This window comes from Ixodes scapularis, unplaced genomic scaffold (genome assembly GCF_016920785.2).
Source record: "Ixodes scapularis isolate PalLabHiFi unplaced genomic scaffold, ASM1692078v2 PGA_scaffold7__128_contigs__length_106722199, whole genome shotgun sequence".
NCBI lineage: Eukaryota > Metazoa > Arthropoda > Arachnida > Ixodida > Ixodidae > Ixodes > Ixodes scapularis.
This window is the reverse complement of record NW_024609882.1, coordinates 27,252,616-27,272,496: the sequence shown is the minus strand read 5'-3', so window position 1 is coordinate 27,272,496 and position 19,881 is coordinate 27,252,616. Positions and strand designations below refer to the sequence as shown.

Below are 19,881 nucleotides of genomic sequence, written 5' to 3'. Positions count from 1 at the left end.
CGCTGATTTCTAGATATTGTTATGGTTCGGCTATTGACGCCATTGCATCCATTGGACACGGGCCACTACCCGAATGCTTGTCGAACTATTGATTATGACGAGCCCAAATCGAGTGCTCACGCAATTGCTGGGGTCCGATCTATGAGCCACATTCAAATATCAAATATAGTCACTGGGGGTATTGCGAACCCCCAACTACGTCATGAAGTTTTGCGAAGTAGAGATCGAATGAAAACGCTCGTTTTTGTCCTTGAAATCACACCGCAACAAAGGAGTAAGCTCGTGTAAAGTGAAAAACATTCCAAGCGAATATCGTTGCACGGCCGCTTTAATAGTAGCCCTTTGACTCTCAATAGAGGAATTAACTATTCGCGGCGAGAAGTTTGGGTATCGCCACCTGGTGGAATTTTTTCACAACACCCAGAGTGAGGATACTTTAACTTCCTCTGCTGGCGTAAGCACGTGCTATGCTTAGACATGCGCTGTGAAAATTAAAACATAACTGCGTGGGTGGCACGTGCACTCTACCCATAGTGAGGAAAACAGAAGCGTCGCTGGCGAGCTTCTCACCGTGAATAGCTTTTTACTTTGTGTGCGAGCGAAACCGATGCCACAATCACGGGCATGTTGCTCTGAACGATACTTGCATTGCACGAGCGCACGTACCTGGCAAACAATGGCTACGTTTACATGAATGCGATCGTAGCGCAGCGAATCGAGCGGGGACCAATGACACGCAGCCTGTCTTCTTACTTCTTCCTCTTCTACCCAACTGCTACCAATCAAAATCGTGAAATCTCGACCCGATGCGCTACTGCCGCATCCATGTAAATGCAGCCACTGAAAGCCCAGAGCTCGCGCTTGTACCTTCTGTTACGTTCGCATTTATAGTGGAGCGAACGCTCGCGCTGCAGAACCCAGGGGTGCTTATTTTTCCAATAATTACCCCTGCCCATTTCGATCTGAATAAGAATTTACCGACTTGCGTTCGTGTATGACTATTGCGTGATGCACGTAAAAAAAAACCACGTTAGCAGAGACACTGCATTGACTAAATTACTCATCTGCAGCAGAGGACCCTTTGGGCAAAATAACTTCTCGCTGTTCAAACTAAGGTAGTATAGACGTCGTGGGACTAAATACGCAACGCCGAAGCCTGTGTGTTTTTGTGTCTTTTTTTTTTGTCTCTGGTATACAGATCTTTGTTTTTGCCCCGTTATCTTTGATGAATGGCTCCATGCGGGATGTCTGGTCATTGCAGTCATCCGGGTCTTGAATGACGTCCAGATGGTTTGTTAGACGCCGCCGTGCAGTACCGATTAACCTCGTTCGAATCTGGCTCGCCAGGGAGGACCTTGTAGCTACCGCGCACATCTCTTGATCAGTGCCAAGCACTAGATGCCTTTTCACCGAGCTCTATATCGCTCGTTGTATCATATGGTCAAGCACTGCGGGAACTCGTGCTGCGCTAGGTGCTTTTTCATGAAATCAGCGCTCAAGGCTGCGGAATATCACTTTTTGCTTGCCAGTCTCCGAATGTGTCGCCGTTTAGCTCTGCTAATATCGAACCTTTGTGATATTCGGAGCCTCTGGGTTTGTTGGATCAAAACAAAAAGGGATACTCAAAGATTCAAAAGCTATTTCTGTGAGCAATAGGGGAATATGCGCGTCTTGAATTTCTTCGGATATCAATACTGTTCCTCGGTTAAGGGTTATTGTAGCTTGGTGCAGAGTAAAAGCTTTAACAGTGTGGCATGCACAATTCTAGAAGTAAATAAAATATAAATAGAGGCGTAGTAAGGAAGCTTTCATAGCATATAAGTGAGATGCTGAATTCGAATGGCTCTATAGGAACAAAAATACAGCGAAAAACACGAAAATAAAATCCCGTTATACATGTGCTTAACCGGAACCTAGAAACGGTCGATGGGGAGGACAGAACAGCGTGTTTAAACAACCATGTCATTTCACTCTTCAATTAAAGTTGGGAACAAGAAAATATTATCCGTTATATTGCCACGGGGGATTTTGCAATGATTAGCTTGAGTTGGTCCTTTCTCTAACTGTGGAATGACCGAAGGTAAGTCTTCGTGCATGTAAAAAAAACTCTACCTGACCCATTAGATTACGTGTTTTGTTCTCCTTCTCGTATATGTGATGTCATGTCAAATGCAAACTTTGAGGTGTAGAGGGGCTATTTAGCCGTGCCGTACGACTAATGCAAGCCGATACACCGTCCGTTCTTAGTGAAACTGGCAGGACGTGCAATTGAGCTCATGATGTTTGAGAAAACAGCGAACTGAGAGGGAGCTCCCGCTTCTTATTCTACCTAAGATGTAAGGCAATAAAAGATTCGGCTATATGCAGCCCCCCCACCCCTTTCTTCCCTACACATACATACATCTCGTTCCGTCTTCCCTTTACCGATGTTAGTACCTACCATACAATTTGCACAAAGAAATTACTAAAACACACACACAAAAAGAAAACTATAAGCATTTTGAGATACCAACGTTCATTATCGTTACACAGTCAAGATATATGAAGATTTCATGTTCTCACGAAATGATTTCTATATCCATACTCGAAACGGTGACTGAATCGAAACATTAACTACGATGGTTCCTGCTTGCTTCAGGCTAACGTGTGGTGCTGTAGTTTTTCATCCGCCTTAATTGGGAATAAAACAACAAATGCTAATCGCAGCAAGTTTTTTTTTTTTTTTTTTTATCTTTCTGGATTTAAACAAAGCGTCCACATCTACGCGAGAGCTCCTCCGTCACGCTTTTGTTTTGCAAAGACTCCGCCTCACCGCAGTATCTGCAAACAATGTTCCTTCAGTATAAATAGGCGGTGGATTGTTTTTGCGTGCCACCCTATGTGTACGATACCAATCTCCGATGACAGGGAGGCCTACCTATAGGTTCCGATACGGTCACGATATGTTTGAACAGCGCTGACGTTGACTTCTCTTTGGGCAGAATGATCGCCCGGAAAGATATCGTTGTGGGCGTTTTATGGCAACCTAAATAATTGGCCGGGGTACCCACTCCCTCACGCTGCACGCAGCGTCTATACTCCGTTCCATCCTGATGATGTGCCGCGGTCGAGGCTACACACCCTCTGAGACAATCTGCAGAGCTCTGAGCGTATCCACGTGAAGCACCCCACGCGTTGCTGCGCCTTTTCCGAAGATCACGTGAGAGTAACGCGGCATTGGATTGGCTTCGATGGCTCGTAGAGTCACCTGCGCTCCATCGTAAGGCCACACGGTGTATATGGTAGCGAGCCACACCGTTCAGAAGCTTACTCGATCGTGTCGTGAGTTCATAGAACCGGTTCGGCAAACATAGAAGCCGATCTTTTATGTCTTGGAGTTATATATACTGTATATATATATATATACACACAGTTATGGATTTATTGTTCTGCGTTATAGGCGTCTCTTTGAGAATGGGCATGCAAAGATGTAATTTCAAACCTTTGATAAAACTACGTGTTATGACAGTGAGAAACGGTCTAATCTCAATATTAATTATTAGTGCTACGTAGCTATTAGTAATCTTGATTCTCATGTCTCAAGGGTACCAAAATCACTGGGGCATACTAGAGCAAGTGAGCAGGCTTGTTGAGCATATTTTACAGTTGTTTCCGCCGCAGACACTTACGGTTAAATAAATATGTAACTCGGTGCAATTCCTCCTCACCTGACGTATCATGTAACTAAATATGTGCTTCGTTACCTCGATATCGTGTTGCAATTCATTATGACGTTACGCAGATAACAATTGGCCCTACGATGTCGTGTGTCCTCTATGCATTTTGATATACTCCAAAATTAAACTGCACGGGCGTAGCAACATAGGTTTTATAATGCGCCCATTTTAGTGCGGTCTTCCCGTCTCTTCTTTTTGTGTGTGTGTGTTGTTCACCGATTGTGCATGCCCTGGTTTTGGTTCCAGTGTTGCATTTAGACTTTTTTCGTGCCCCTTATGAAAAGAATGAGATGACGTTGAGAATGCAGCGTCCGCGCTGCATTCTCAGAAACCTCGACATATATAAATGCCCCTTTCACCGCAAAAAAAAAAAAAAATAAATAAAGTAAAAAGTTTTACGCGTGGTAGTTTAACATTATTTTACCTCAGAGGAAAAAAAAAAAAAACAAACAAACAAAACACACACACACACAAAAACGATGTTTTTACAGCGGACTAGTTTCCTCATGATCGTGCCCCCGCAAAGAAATGAAGACACCGAACTCTGGACACCTACCGCCATCTACGAGCGACGGCGGCAAGCCACGTATCTGGTTGCCGCCGTCGCTCACAGATGGCGGCAGACTTCCCACTCTGGCTTGCCGACTTGCGCCAGGCCATTACTTTCCATTGTACAGCTCCGCTGGTCTTCCTTCTTCACCAAAGTGAAAAGGCTGAAAGTTTTTTCTGTTTGCTTTTGGAACCGTGTACGTTTTGATAAAATAACAAATGCTCGATCTTAAATGCATTTAGGAATACATGACCTAACCACATAAAGGGGCTTTAAAGATACGCAAAGGATTGCACCTCCTGGGCTACAGCTGCTGTCACACTTCTCATAAATCATACAAGAGAGGCACGGAGTTTCTCCGCGGACATTATGACAGAGTTATCTGCGGAAACTCCTCGGGCATCTTGGAAGCATGTCTCCTCGTGCTTGGAACATGTCTTGGTGCAGACAGTTTTCGTACGGCCAAGGTGACAGGACCGCCACACAAGCGAGGATGAAGCAGGCCGCAGACACCGTCTTCATACTGTCCTTTGTATGACGTGTTAGATATTAGCAGTGGGAAAGGAACGCGGCTTCGAAGATGCGCAAAGAATCGCACCTCGGATAGCTCCTCCGAGGGTTCGGAATCAACACGACAGTGTGGGAACAGTACTTAGAACGAGCTAGCAACAAGCACGGCGGGAGAAGAATTATCACACTTTGCCCTATCTCGCACCCTCGCACCCTTGCAGCCTACATCGCTACACTTGTTTCGATTTACGAATAGGCTTTGGCTAGGATTCGCAGTCGACACACGTTTGCAAAGGAGTCGCCGAACAACCCTCGATAACCTACATTTTTTTTTCCCGCCGCGAAGAAACCCATGCAGAACAAATAATAACGATATTTTGTCGCTCGTACGACTTCGTTCAGTCGCTTTCTTGGTGTCGTATATCGACATAAGTTTTGGGTAGTAATACAGCATTTTAAGTATACCGTTCGAAACACATCGCACTAATTATTTCCAATTCGGCGAATTCGAGTAACTTGTTTTTTGTGGTTTTTTTTTTGGGGGGGGGGGGGGGGGGCGGAAGGGGGGGGGGGGTTGAGGGTAGATATATGTATACGATAGCTTTTGTTTTAGGTTTAAGCCACTCTCGGGAACGGTGGAGTACGCACTTGGTTCATGTTACACGGTTTGCTTCTTTATGCACAGGCGATTTTGCTGCCGGGATAGTCCTCCTTGTACGACGGTCGTCCCGTCACGGACCGATGGATGTTAATGGTTATAACCTTTGTAACGGGCGGTAACTTGCGCCACCTAGCCTTGGTCATACAAAAGCTGTCTGCAGAGTGCTTTCGAAGCGTGCGTATGTAGGAAGCGAACTCGATCCTAACGTCCTTCTCGACTCCGATATAGCGAGCGTGAGGCCCGCTCGGTATACGTTTCGACAATACCGGAATATCTCTCGAGTGGGAGCAAAACACTTTCTGGTCGTCGGCATTCACGCGGCCCTCTTTCGCAACCCTGCGCTACTTTTTTTTTTCGAACGCTATTTGGCGGATGGCTAAACTGCCAGGCCAGGCCCCTGGCATTCCGAGCACCTTGTCAGGAGCCGTCGCCGTCGTTTTCTCCAAGGTCGACCAGGTGTCAAAAGTTTCGACGATGCCCACTTCCTTGTTAGACACCGCGCGGGCCGTGAAATCGCAGCTGTCTGCCTCCTCGAAGACCGGAGCACGGAGATCGTCGATGACAGTCACCTTGGTTCGTGTGGCGATCTCACACGCACTAACGTGACAACGACAACAAAAGTAAACAAACAAACAGCAACGTGATAAATAGTCTCGGCAGTCGATGTGTATAGTACAAGGGCTAGAACCCCAAAATAAGCTGCGCGAGCGTTTTTCCACCAGGGTGGTGAATATAAATGGAAATGATATAAATCGTGATTGGAATCACGTCGGTTTTACTATGATGATATCAATTAAACCTTTCCCGCAGAAGTACTCCCCAAATACTTTCTATTTACTTTTTGTCTATCATTTGACGGCTTGTATGTGCATTTGTTTTGTATTTAAATCAAAGAATCATTAGACAAAAGTATGTATATCAGGTTAGATACTAACAATTCTTCTGGGCAAATCATTAGTGCTGAGATTTGTCTGTGCTCCACGTTGCCGGTTACGTAATGTCCTACAGCAAGCAAATCAGAACACACAAAAAAAGAGAAGCAAATACAGCTTTTTCACGAACTAAAAATAAGCTGTTTTTGTTCTAGTATGGCGAGTTTACATCGACAAGAGGTTGTTAATTGAACTGTACTTTTAAAAAGAGTTTAAATGTACAGTAGTCGAGCGTATGTATCAATCAGTCTTTCATGTTTAAAAATACAAATAGTAGTGATAGAGAATAACTTTATCTAGCTATAGTGATTTAAATCAAATTAATCCCACTTAAGTAAAAAAGATTCAATTTACTTAATTAAAAAAAAAAATCCCGATATTTTTCTTACCCTGATTGCCACTGCATCCCCTGATGTTCTCGAGGGCGCCGCATTTTAGTGTTTGGTGCAGAGCGAGCGCAATAGACCGCTTTCAAAAGTATCAGCCATCTCGCACCAGCTGTTTCAGTCATCCGTGTCTGCCATTCTTTGGGCGCGTGTACTGCATTGTATTAGACACGAGGACTGCGTCAGAGTTCGACGAGAACTCGGGTCCAATAACAAGCTCTGTGCCCAATGGATGAATGAATGGATGGATGGATGGATGGATGGATGCTGATGGTATACACCCTTTGTAACGGGCGGTAACCTGCGCCACCTAGCCTTGGCGGCCGCCAATGTTGCCCGACGAAGTTTTGAAAAGGGGTCTTTCGGTGATCGTTATACGACCAAATCTTGGCGCATAAATAATGCGCTAAACGTCATTTCGTTTTTTCTTTACGTGACAATGAGTATAGTTCGGCGCAAGACGAGACGTGAGCCAAATCAGTGTCAACGCAATATCATTCACGGAACGGGATAGGACATTCACTTCTCCTTTCTACTTTGGCACTCTTTCAGCACCCTAACAAGGCCGTAGAAGCTGGATTTTCTACGTCATCCATCGGAAAGCCAGCATGGGTCACAGACCGGACACGAGTGCCGCGTCAGCGTTCGGCTGGGTCTCGTGTTCTCACTGATTGGGCGCGAGCCCTAGCCGAACGGTGACGTCGCACTCGCGTCTAATCAGCCAGTGCTTGACTCGGGCAAGTGACGTCGAAAATCGAGCACCATGGCCTTGATGTCTATACTCGTCACATAAATATGTTTTCCCTTTTTTTGCGCATTATTAACGCGTTGCGCGCAGGACTTCTTACAAAATTTGGTTGTCGAAGAAAAGAATTATGATTTTAGCGTTTCAGTCGTGTACGTCTTGATAAAATAAAATTAAGCTAATCAAAGTTGCACCCACATATATCTTAACACATGGCGGGGGAATTAATAACGTCCCGCGAGAGACCGGACCCTTTTTTTGTAGCTTTTTAGGTGAATTTAAGTGAATAAAATATTTCTCTGTTTTTATCTTTCACTCTCTCCCGCGACACTCAAATAACAAAGAGTACGGGAAGCTCTGATGTTTTTATTTTTTGTTTTTTAACAGCTATTTAAGCAAGTAGCGCACGGCTGCCTTTCAAGGGAGCGGCGAAAGCGTTAACCCAGATAGACTCCGAAGAAGAAAGTGGTCCGGGCACTGCATGTCGACCTAGGAATATCTGGCTGAGAAAGCGTTCGCCTTCAAACAACAAGATCAACGTTGTTTGTCCACCGCGCGCTCGCTTTTAATAGCGCAAGATCGGAGAGACAGGACAGGTTTGTTGGGTCGGGGTTGCTAAAGTGGGAGGCAGAGCTTTTGACAGGTGGATTCTACCAAATACAAAAGGAAATCATAAAAGGGGCGATATACATTCCTGATATTGTCCCCTATACGGGGAGGGGAGCAAGTGTTAACGACCTTCTCTCTACTGTTGCACTTCAATCGGTACTCTCGAATTTTTTGTTCAACGAAGAGCTTACACAGACTCCCCCTTCTTTAGTCTAGCCCACGAGACGTATCTCGAGGATCAGGATCCGTATCCGGGCCGGATCTGAAGGGATCCGGTTCTATCTGACCAACCAGATGCGGCCGATAAACCAGATCCGGCCAATGGTCCAGGTATGGCCAGCAAGCCAAATCTAATCGCGCATTCGAAAAAAAAAAAGAAAAGAAAAACAACTTGTGGATTAAGTTTAAAAGCCCGATTCCGGTCAGTGGGCCAGATTCGACCAACTGGACAAATCCAGAGTGCTGTTGGTTGCTGAATCCGGCTGTGAGTGGGCCCCTTCTCCACCAGTGAGGCTGCCCTGTACGTACGTGTAATGGACTTCGAGGAGTATGCCCGATTCGTCCACTTCGCAGGCTGCTCTGCTGCAGGACCCGATTGCCCAGCTCTCGTTGACCGCCCTCGCCGAGCAGCTGCTCACATCGTAGCACATGCCCGGAAAGTCTGCGTTCAGCACCGGAAAGAAGAAGAAACAAAAAGAATCGGGTTAACGTCTTTGCGCCAAACTGTACGACATTACTGTTCAAGATCAACCCAAGAAATGGCGATTCCTCGCAGGCATGACTTTTGCAGAGGATTTCATCTACATATTTCCCACCTAAGAAATTGTGCGTAATAGTATCGGAGACAAAAGACGCCAGGAATGCACTCTGCGAGACTATAGAATGCCTTCGTGCCCCCCCCCCCCCCCCCCCCCCCCCCCCCACCTCCCCTCTACTTTCTCCCTCGCATAAAACTCTTGTGGCGAATTCCACAGGGCGTTTTAAAGCGCTCCGGGATCAACTTTTCTGGAGCGTGCCTATTTTACAGGGCGATTGGAATCGAGACGGACGTGTTCCACTCGTCGTGTTTAGTCAGCTCTCACTCCAGATCTCGATCCAGTTCCGAGAAAAGTCGCTCCGTCGTTTTCGGGCGGATTCGACCCGAAGCCAGTTTGTCCATCCCTCGGCACGCACACATGACTTGCTTTCTCGCCGAGCAACTCGCCTCGGAAGAATTCGTGATAGCCGCTCGCAAAGTGTCGCCCGCTTTACTGCTGCTGCTGCTTGATGACAGTTCGTCGTCAAGTCGCTCGAGCGGCAGCAACAGCTCGAGTAGCAGCGACGACGAGGATTGCTTGTATGTCCCGCATGTATCGGACCGCCTTTTCGGACCTCCGCAAAAGAGGCCGAAAATTGAGACGTACTTGGACACCATTCACGAGTATTCCGATGAAGAGGCAAGTGGGCTATGCTAATGCACATTGCTTACCGACACGCATATTTTACATCATGTTTAACTTCAGTCGTGCGTCGAACACATGTTGTTAGCGCCGCGATTGCGAAAACATGTGCTTCGAGATCCGGGACCGCGGGAAAGTGAATGACGGGAAGGCATCCGCCGGTCCCGGAGGAGTGGTCATGTTCCATTGGGGACCCGGAGCCGGAACGACTCCGTTCGGACCGCGCGCATGTTGCCTGGAGGTTGACGGGTCCCATGTCCGTGTCCTATTTTCTTCAACAGGGTCACCGACGAACACCCAATTTTTGTCCGACACCGAATTTGTGGGGAAAAAACAACCCCGAAAAAACACTCCTCGCGTCTTCACCCGGCAAAACCTCTGTCATCAAGTGTCGGTTATGTTTAAACAACTAGATTTGTTCAACCCAGTATATTTTTTACGGGGGCCTTTTCCTCTGGCGTTTCAGGAAGACGGGTGAGTGTGTGTGTGTGTGTGTGTAGGGAGGGGAGGGGGGGGGGTAGAAAACTTGTTCACGCTCATCTGTGTGAGGTGAAGACTGATTTATTGAATTTTGTGATCACGTGGCAAGAGCACTGGCAAGATATGACGAGCTAAACGAACACGGCATCGAAATCCTAGACAAGGCAACGAGCAGAAACTGAGTCGCGATGTAGTGAGTGCCTGCTGTTACAGCAAGTAAACGGCAATAACTCACACTCCTTTAAATGCCGAATTCTACTGGTCATTTTGGAGCCCGCCAGGATCAATAGACCAGATCCGATATGGAGCACGCGTACTTGAGTATTTAGAAAACAACCTGATAACCGATAAGAAAAGGAAACAAAAAAAAAAGGGTGTGGTTTCGAACAGAGCCTCGCGGACAGTTGGTTAGAGGCTGTGTTTCAGGTCAGCATCAAAAAAAAAAAAAAAAACTGCAGATGCAATTTTTTCTTGTAAAGTTGTTTTCTTCATGTTCAAGACAGCTGAATTGTTTCTTTCAGTTTTTTTATTTTGATAAAATTGGCTTGGGGGTTAATTTTAGGCGGTTATCAGTATTTATCCCAAACACGGAACCCGACTTATAAGGCTTCTTCCCCCATCCCCTTCCACCACCGCCCTCTCCCCCCAAAAAAAAAAAGTTTCTATTTTGGCTACGTTTTTGTCTGATGTCTATTTGATTTATTGACTATAAGCTTTATTCAATATATTCGGCTGTTCTAGATAGAACGATGAAGCTTGCTTTGTGTATCTTATACATGATTCAATACAGTCCACGTTACCTTCGTGGAGCATCTTATAAGATCTGCGGGCGGTGACGAGACGAGCAGTATTCTTAGCTGTGTTTTAGCAAAAAAAAAAAAAAAAAAGAAACCTATTACATCTCCTTAATGGAAAATCTGGTCTTGGTTCTGCCGAAAGCGAGACAGACTATTAAAATTGTATATTTCAATTAAGAGAAGAACGACAATCTTAGGCTGCCAAGGACGCAAACAAGGATGCCCAAGCCAGCCTCGGCATAATGCTTTGAATGATATACGCGACAGAAACGTTCATGGTATGCAAGATCCTCATCAAAGCATTTTTTAAGTCTTCTCAGAAAACGGACGTGGGATATTGTTTTGCGGGAGCACTCAATTTTTCAGAGTATACGTTGGTCGAAATTAAGACAGACGGTGTTAGTATTTACCGATTTAGACTGGAAAACCAGTTACATATCCGACGAATCGTGCCTACAATTTAAAGTGCTGCGGATTTTAAGTGCAGTTTACTTTGCGCGAGGACGAACGATGAAAGATGACCTCACCATAAGCCCTAAAACGGCACAAAGACACAAAAAAAAAAAAATCAAGCGCGTGCTTTGCACAAAAGATGCTGGCGCGGATTTTGCTGCGGCCAGCGGAATACCAATTTAGCCAAACAACCTTGGGCGACAGCATTGGCTACACAACGACCAGAGACTCTTCGAGACAATATTTTGTTTTTACTTTTTCGCACTAGCTCGCACGATCGTAGAGTGGTTGCAATTAATAAAGTAACATTAAATCAATGAGTTTCAGTGTGCAGTAGATCGTGTATGTTACTGCGCTCCTCACGTACTCTCTTACAGCTTGAGCATTTGCCGAGTATTACTTTCATTTCACCTGTCGAGCACGCCGAGCTGCAAAGACTGCGGGGTGCTCGAGGACACCTTTCACATCCTATGGGCATGCCCCACATCTTCCACAGAGAGCATGACTTCTTACCACTTTCGTGGCTCGCCGAGGCCGTACTTTTGGCTTGAAGATGTTTACTAATCTTCATCAACACCCTGGTTCAGTAAGAACTAGCCTGCCCTACCTGCTGACCTACATTCACGAGACCAAGCGCCTGTCATGCTTATGACGAGTGAACCACTTGTGCATTCGCTTTTCCACCTTTATTCGTTAGGGCCTCCACTTCCGCCTCCTCTTAATTCCTCTTTGTTTGTCCTTATCCCCAACCGCGAGGAGCTGCGCCCCGATGTGCGGATACATGCATTTCGTTCCGGTTTATTCTTAGCTTAGGAAATTTTTTTCAATCACTTCTAACTTCCCTTCCACTTTTTTGTTCTCGGTTGTTCTTGTTTTCTTGTGAGCCTATTTATATTCGTGATTCCAGGGAAGAAACCGACAAGAAGCTTCCAAGATACGAAATTGTGTGGGGAATGTTTACCTCAACTCACACTTTTGCATTGAAAGTTTAGACGCGCCTCTTCTTCACTGCAAAAAAAAAAAAAAAAGAAAAAAAAGAAAAGATGTTGCGGAGCAATGAAGGAGTTAGCGGTGCAAATAACGAAAGTCTATGCCTATTACTTACAGCATATACTGCCTCAAATGCTGATGTAGTATATTTTGTCACCAACAATGGAAACAATCAATCTGTCAAGAAATAACTGTAGTGCAATGAAGCTAATTTTTAGAGACAATAATTTAGCGGCAGATTTGAATCAGTAACCAGTCGAAGGGGCTGCAGCACCTTGAGAGTCCTTCATTTTATAGCGTTCGATTATTTCGCAATCCAGGACATAGCTCTGAGAAACAAAAATCGGGAACTTCGTTGTTCCGACAGCGCTGTATACCTACACGCGACGTCATGAACATTCGGCTGGTGTACGAGGGCTGCCAAAGAGAACCGGTGTCTCCCGAGCAGAGGTCAGGGCTGGGTGGCACGTTTCGCAGATGTGTGTTGCGGAGATGGCTTGCGTAAATCGGTCGCCGACGAGCGCGAAGCCTGCAAGCACCGAAGCCCCATCGACATCTCGCTTTCGAGTCGTTGGCGTCGGTTATCGTGGACGAGAAAGACCTATGTGACGCTCGGCGGGTGGCGGCGCGACATCCATTGCGTCCGGACTATACTCCGTTCCACCTTAAACTCAACTGCAGCCGACGCTACGAGGAACGCCAAGCGACCCAAACGTGAAATGAATCAGGGGTTTAGGTCACAAACCACCGAAGGGCACCTGGGACGTAGCACTGAACGACGGAGGATTAATGGTCTGGAGCTTTTCAACGTTCAAATGTATTGTCAATCACACGACGCCTGCACAGCCGTGAGCCACACAAGGCTACCGGGTTCGAATACCGTAATGTTAAAAATGCTGCCACAAAGACAATCGCATGTAACATGCAAGCAGACACGCACACTTTTGCAGCGTTTGTCAACCAGGCGAAACATGCAGAGTCGCTGGGATATATGGATGCACACACGACGTCTAGTATTCCGCAGGAGAAACCTACTGCGCATGCTCAGAACGCGTTCCACAACCCAGTGAATAAAGATGGCAGCGCGCAAGGGGGCGATGATGGGACTGATCTATGCGAAACGTTTTCTGCTGCTTAGAGTTTTCTATGGAGGTAGGAAGCTTCTGAAGGCGACGTCACGCAACCAGAGGTGAAACTTGGGGAGACTTCCGGTTTGGAGGGTGACCAAAAGCGGTGACCAAAAGCGAACGAAACCAAGGGACGCTATTGGACGGACCTGGGCACCCTTGGGGGCGTTCGTCACCGACCGCGGACTCTACTTCCGGCTTCACTTGGGATTGTCTCGTTTGGCTAACTTGAGCCGGTATGTCGCCTTCTATTCTTCCTACCACCATGGTGTTTTCGCTTGATATCGCGCCATTTTTCAAGTGTTGCTGACTGGCAGAATAGACCTGCTTTACGCGCTCTTGCTTCATACTTATTGCTCCCAACGATTGCCAACGAATGAATTGCGAAAATTGTTTACTTCTGTGATTACGTTGATTATGCCAAAACCCAGTGGAACACCGCGCCCGACCACTTAATGTTTAAAAATAAATTTACCGGGCAAAATGTAAAAAAAAAAGTTGCTATACATACGACTTAAAATTTTCATACGATTTATCAGACATTTATTACATACGACAAAAAAACCGCTCGGGCCGAACTATTGAAATTCTACAGACTAAAGCAAGAATGAGCACATCCCCGAATGGGAAAGCATTACTTGACATTACCACATTATTTCAATGTCTTCATGCCACACGTTGTTTGCATGACGCCTTCTTCATTAATCTAATTATTGCTGGATCCTAAGTGTCGCTTAAAAACTGCGAAATCACAGCACTCTAGATTCCTAATGACTCGCAATTTCATTATGAATGCCCGTCTTCAGGTGGTTAACCGTCATCACAGGAACGCCTCGGACATTAAGATCATCAGTCGCACACCAGCGGCTCAACGCGGTGTCTTCAAAAAACAAGCACAAACGACTTAAGGCGGGCGCTGTGCGCTACCATTGTCCTCAAGCTCCGCGGTATACTCTGCTCACGGCGTCACCGGTCCAGCGGTACACAGTCGGTCGGGATACCCTGCTGGACCATTGCATCACAGGTTGCTCAAAAGTCAGTCACATGACTGGACAGTTATGACGGAGGGCCGCCCCACACAACCGATTCATTCCAGAGATCGGAGGTCAAATCTCACCGCGCTTTCAACATTTCGAAACCCCGAACTTTAGAGTTTGACTAAAAAGAACGTAATCTGGAGTGACTGATGGGTCCCTAGTGGACTTTTCTCTATGTTGCTCAATGTCCCGGACGTATCAGGTCTTCGCGTAACGGTTCTTTGAACAAGTTATCATCAGCGGGAGTCCTGCATTCGCCAGACAAGCGAGCGAGGCAGATGGCTACTTCCGGGATGCTGTGTTTGGTTTCTTCTTTTTGTGAGCCACGAATTCGTTTGGATCCAGCGCCACCGTTCGCTCATTCCGTGGTGCTCGCTGAATCTGTGAGCGTCTAGTCCATTAGCAGACGTCGTAAATGACAAGCACCCACTGTCTTCCTGTAGGTGGTCTCCACTCCACACTAACAGGTGGAGTGCCTTTACATCCGACGTCATTAATTTAATTGGGCATTTGGGAGTCTGATGCTGCGAATCAAACGAATCTCGAAGAGTTCAACACTGCTCTTTCCTCTCTGCTTAGGTCAAAGCGATTTTTTTACCACTACTTTATATAGAAGACAATGGCATTGATCCGCAGGGACTTCATGCCTAGTACGATCAGGTTCGTCAAACTGTTAGCTCGCTAATGGTATTGACCCTGACTTGTGAATTTTGATTTTCATTATAGGGTAGGACGTGTCTTTAACTTCATCGCCTCCGCGTGTACAAAGGGGTTCCTCCTTAAGCGAATTAATTTAGCATGTCATTAAAGCCGTTTTGCAGAGGTCTTCAGCTTGACGCGGACAATCCTGGGATCTAGAGGTTAAGTTTCGTCCATACGTGCCTCACGTTCACTCCGATGCCAGCCCCGATTTGCATTGCATTTAACACGTGACCCATATTCTTTTTGACCCAAAAAGAAAAAGCGTCGAATCTTCGTCTATTGTGTCTGGGTACCGAGGGTTGCATGAATAATGCTTTTCAGTTTTCTTGCATGGGCTGGTCATAAGGAGCTCTTTTTTGTTTGAGATTGGCTGTTTGTCTAGGATTAGAGATGGGTAATATCAACTTCAGAAGTTTGTACTTTTGTTAAACGCTATACACTGCATTGGTGAGTTAGATGAACGCTATTTACTGGCTTAATATGAAAGTACGCCTTGACGAAAACTGGAAATATACGAATTGGAAATACCGGTTCTACGCGCAGCAATACTGATGAAGAACGACGAAACTTCTGATTAGAGTTTCTGCTCTCCACTCTTGAAAGGATAATTTCTCGTGTCAGTTCGTTTGCTTTGGAAAGCAAAGGTTTCAAAAGTGCTCAATACTGGAAGGACAGACATTTAAATATATGCTATAAATACACAACAGGGAGCTCCACGTGCAAGTTCTCGGACACTCCATCCCTGACTGAAGCGCCTCGCCTTGGACTGCGCTCCGGCTTAATGTATGACCGCAGCGTAGTGAAGGTGGTACTTCTAAGATGACCTGTCATTTCAAAGGTGACGTTATTACATATTTTTAAACACTGAAACGGGGAAGATAAAAACAAATAAGCAGAAAAAGAAACCGGATAAAATTACATTTTTCACACTATTATATTTCGTTCTATCTAGTATGTCTTGCCATAAATGGAGATGCAATGTCCCGTCGTCACTACGCCCACCTGGTTACGACAAACTGGGCTTGCAGACATTGCGAAAGAAAAAAAAAAAGAGAAGTTAGTTTTCGCGTCATGTTACCATGGTAAAAGAAGAGAAGGAGCGCAAGACGGACTGTGAATTGAGAATAGGAACAAGAATACAAGAAATGGACATTCGCGGCCTCTCTGCAGTGATCTAAGCGAGATTTCGTCTTTGTTACCGAAGGTCTCGAAGACCCTGAAGCCCTGCATGCGAGGCAAGACGAACACGGCGCAAAGAACAAAGAATCCTTCTCTTGTCCACCGCGCTAAATCAACCGACGCCAACCGGCATAGACAAGCGATATCGATCGGGTCTTCAAGGGACAAGAGAGACGGGACCGTGTTACCTTGATGCCTTGAAGGAAGGTAAACCCCACGGTGCTCACACGGAGTTCGTAGCCAGTAATACTCCGTTTCACCGTATACCATGGAACGCAATGGAAGCTACAGGCAATCGGAGCCAATCCAACGCTGCATGCCTGACTGTAAAGTGACCTTCGGGAACCGAGCAGCAACGCGCGTCGGGCGTACTCACGTTCACTGTGCTGGATTGGCTGGAATAGTTCGTAGCTATTTCCCTGGTTCATCGTTGGATGGAACAGAGTGTAGGAGGGCGCGCGATGGATCATGCCATGACGGACAAGACGAGAGCCAATTAAGTGCAATCTTGTTGTTGGAGCGTGCTTGCCGGCGTCGACGGAGGTGCTTGCTTGCGCAGCAGGATTCATGCCGCTGCCGATGAGCGTGTCGGACGCAGTGGCCGGCGCGTTTCTCAAGCAAGCACTTCCCGATGGGGCTAATTGTTCTTCCTCGATGTGCGTGAACTGATGTCCGTATACCGTATGTTACGCGTTCGCGGATTTGGTAGTTAGTACGCCGTGAAATCAACCCAACGCTTAAATGTGCGGGGTGTGGCACTACGAGCTGGTTCAGCGGCGTTCAGGTGAGGACGAAACAAAAGCCGTGCGGGGAACCCCGAGTACGTTAAGTTGTTAGAAAGAGGTTCGGGATTGAAGGGCTACGTTTCCTATTGTTGAAATCTGGCAATCGGTGTGATAGCTTAGCATACCGGAGGCACCCCAATGCGGCATGTTAGCGTTTTTGACTAGCACCAGTCTGGGCCAGCTCATATTGCCTCTGATTACAATTTCGTGGGCATCTCGAAGCTACCATAATAGGGTACTACAACATAACCTAGCACAATAAATATATCAAGACGCTGTAATGAAGCTTCGCTGCCCATATTAAGAGCTCTGTGCATGCATCACATCTTCAACACTGCTGTTCGTGCGATAAATGGAATTTCATTAAAACGCGTTGCTTTTCTTGTTAAGCTAAGTCGTAGCGGCAGTATTCTGGTACGGTGCTTGGTGCGTGTTTGTTCCCTTGTACGAACCACATAACAATCGTATCGCTTCCATAAATAGCGTATTGAAAACTGCGTGTCTGTCCACGTGCCGCCGAATGAAGTAAAGTTCACGGTACTGAATCATTTCTCTCCTTTTTTTCTGCTTAAATAAAATGTCAACTAAGTTTTTTTTTGTGTTTAGCAAGATACTATTGGCTGGAAGCTGTATCATACAATCTGGTAAAATAAGTGCCAACGCGTATCTGAGTCGCATCCACCGGTAAAAAATGCACACTGATCTAGTTAAATCCAGTCGACTGTGTCATTTGAAGGTTTGTAAGATCGGCAAGCTGCCCGTGACTCACTATCTGAAACGCGGCACTTCTACAAGGCCACATATAAATAGATGTCTGTAATCTCCGAGATACACGCATTTCGTGCGCGATGAATACGTAAAACAGTGACAAGTCTCAATAACCTTCGTCTTCGTGGTGCTTTTTATTTTCTTTTTAACGCAACTGAAATGAGGAGGTCATGCTCTCAAATTTTCCGGCTCACGAAAGCGAGAAGGACATATTCATGGCGTTCCGCCCTCAGCACACACGGAGCTCAATAGACAACTTGGATAGACAGGATGTCATTGATTTAGCGGAAGATGATTCTGTTAAGACAAGCTTTTTAAAGAGCCGTGCTTCAGCACATCCTCAGCACTAAGCTATCACAAGGTTGCTACATCCGCCGTGCCAGCGAACAATCGGATGGATCCTACGGCCCTGGACTACTGAAAGATTATTGTAGAAGGTCGCTGCAGTCTTAGTTTAACAGGGGACAGTGATAAATCACTTGATTCTACACGGGTCAGCGTCGTTATTGCCACTTGCTTTGTCCAGCGTCGCGCCGTGGTGCACGGCAGCCATTATTTCCTCTCGGGTGATCCTAATGGCATGGTCCGGCGTCTAACTCGATCTTCGACTAAGTCTTCGGCTCCATGCGTGTCATCGGATTTGTTCCCGCGTCTCGAACAGGAGTAAGTTCAAGGTTGTCGCCTTGTGACCTCAACGGCCCTGTTGTTAAGATGACATATAATTCCCAGACTGGCAATGTGTGCCAGCGTTCGAAGATGTTTTGTCTGCATTATGCCGAAGTAGGAGTGGAAGTCACGATTGAATTCAAGGATTTGTGTCCGATTTTTTGACTACGGAAGGAGGCGGTGGAAAACAAAAAGTAGTATATTTTTAAAAAGGCTGATTATTCTAACGTTGAAGGATTAAGCTTTCAAGTGAACTCCGACATAGCATTCGTAGCATCAAGTGGAGTCAGGTCCTTGGTCCTGGATTACAAGGGTCGGTAACAACGAAGTATTTGTTTACTTGGCACAAACCAGCGTGATTTCGGGATTATAAAGTGCACGATTTTTATGCTCCAGGGGATAATATACTAGAAATTTGGAGAATTATGGAGGCAGTTTCGTCGCACGTTGGTCACGCGGACCGGCAGGAAGTGATTTGTTTAGTCCTGATGAGGACATCATTCCGCTCGTTGCGAGGTCGTGTGTCTAATCGGTCATTGGAGCTACCGACCCACATTCGAGCGAGTGGAGGCAGCGCTTTTTTTGGTTGGTTTTTCGTTTTTCACATCTATAATTAGGTATAGACGTAAAGCATATTAAGGTTTCCTCTTCTGAGAATCGGAGACTGGAATTTGTGCCAGAGGCATTCGAGGGTTGGAGACTTCGAATGCGCAGGGCCTATGCTCGCGGGTCGTACTAATGTAAGGTTTATCGCTTTTTGTTGCGATACTCTTCTTGTTAAGATTCGTGTATTGGGCTTTAGCAAAGTTGAACGTTCGTGTTGTCAAGAGTGACAATACCTAAACTCTTAGAAAAAGAGAGAGAAATAAAAAAGGAATGCGGAGCGCAGGTTTGTCTGGTTCTTGCACAGTGGCTGCGATACAACAAAATAGTGGGTAGACCTTAAGGCATCTAGCATTGGACCAGTCAGAGCTCAGCGTCGTTCTGGCGTCACCGCAACCCCTGCGCAAAAAGCAGACGACTTGCTCTCCGTATGCATTACTCCCCTTGTCCGATTTGCTACACCTCAACACTTAAATTCGAGGTACAGCGCACTGACATGGAACCGACGGTATACCAACGTTCGAGAGTAGCGTGATAGCCGAGTGGTATATAACTTAGTAAAATTGGTAGTCTACGTGTTAATGACTACAAAAAAAAAGAAGAGAATATTCGGGGTTTCTTTGGTCTTACTGTAAAACCTGAGTTTTTTTTCTTCTCAATTTTCGGAAACGTACTTTAGCTCCTTAATAATATATATCGTACCGTTCTCAAGCCCCTCGTAACAGTTGGTGCCGTCAGTTCGGCAT

The 19,881-nt window shown here is 46.1% G+C and overlaps 1 protein-coding gene across 1 annotated transcript in view; it reads right to left on the bottom strand.

Moving 5' to 3' along the window:
- Window positions 1-19,881, bottom strand: part of LOC115314436 (mucin-2) — a 106,614-nt gene that overhangs the window by 17,008 nt on the left and 69,725 nt on the right. Inside the window, exon 2 of the mRNA XM_029973506.4 lies at window positions 8,638-8,770. Coding sequence (XP_029829366.3) covers window positions 8,638-8,770 — 133 coding nt within the window. The remainder of the gene's footprint in view (window positions 1-8,637; window positions 8,771-19,881) is intronic.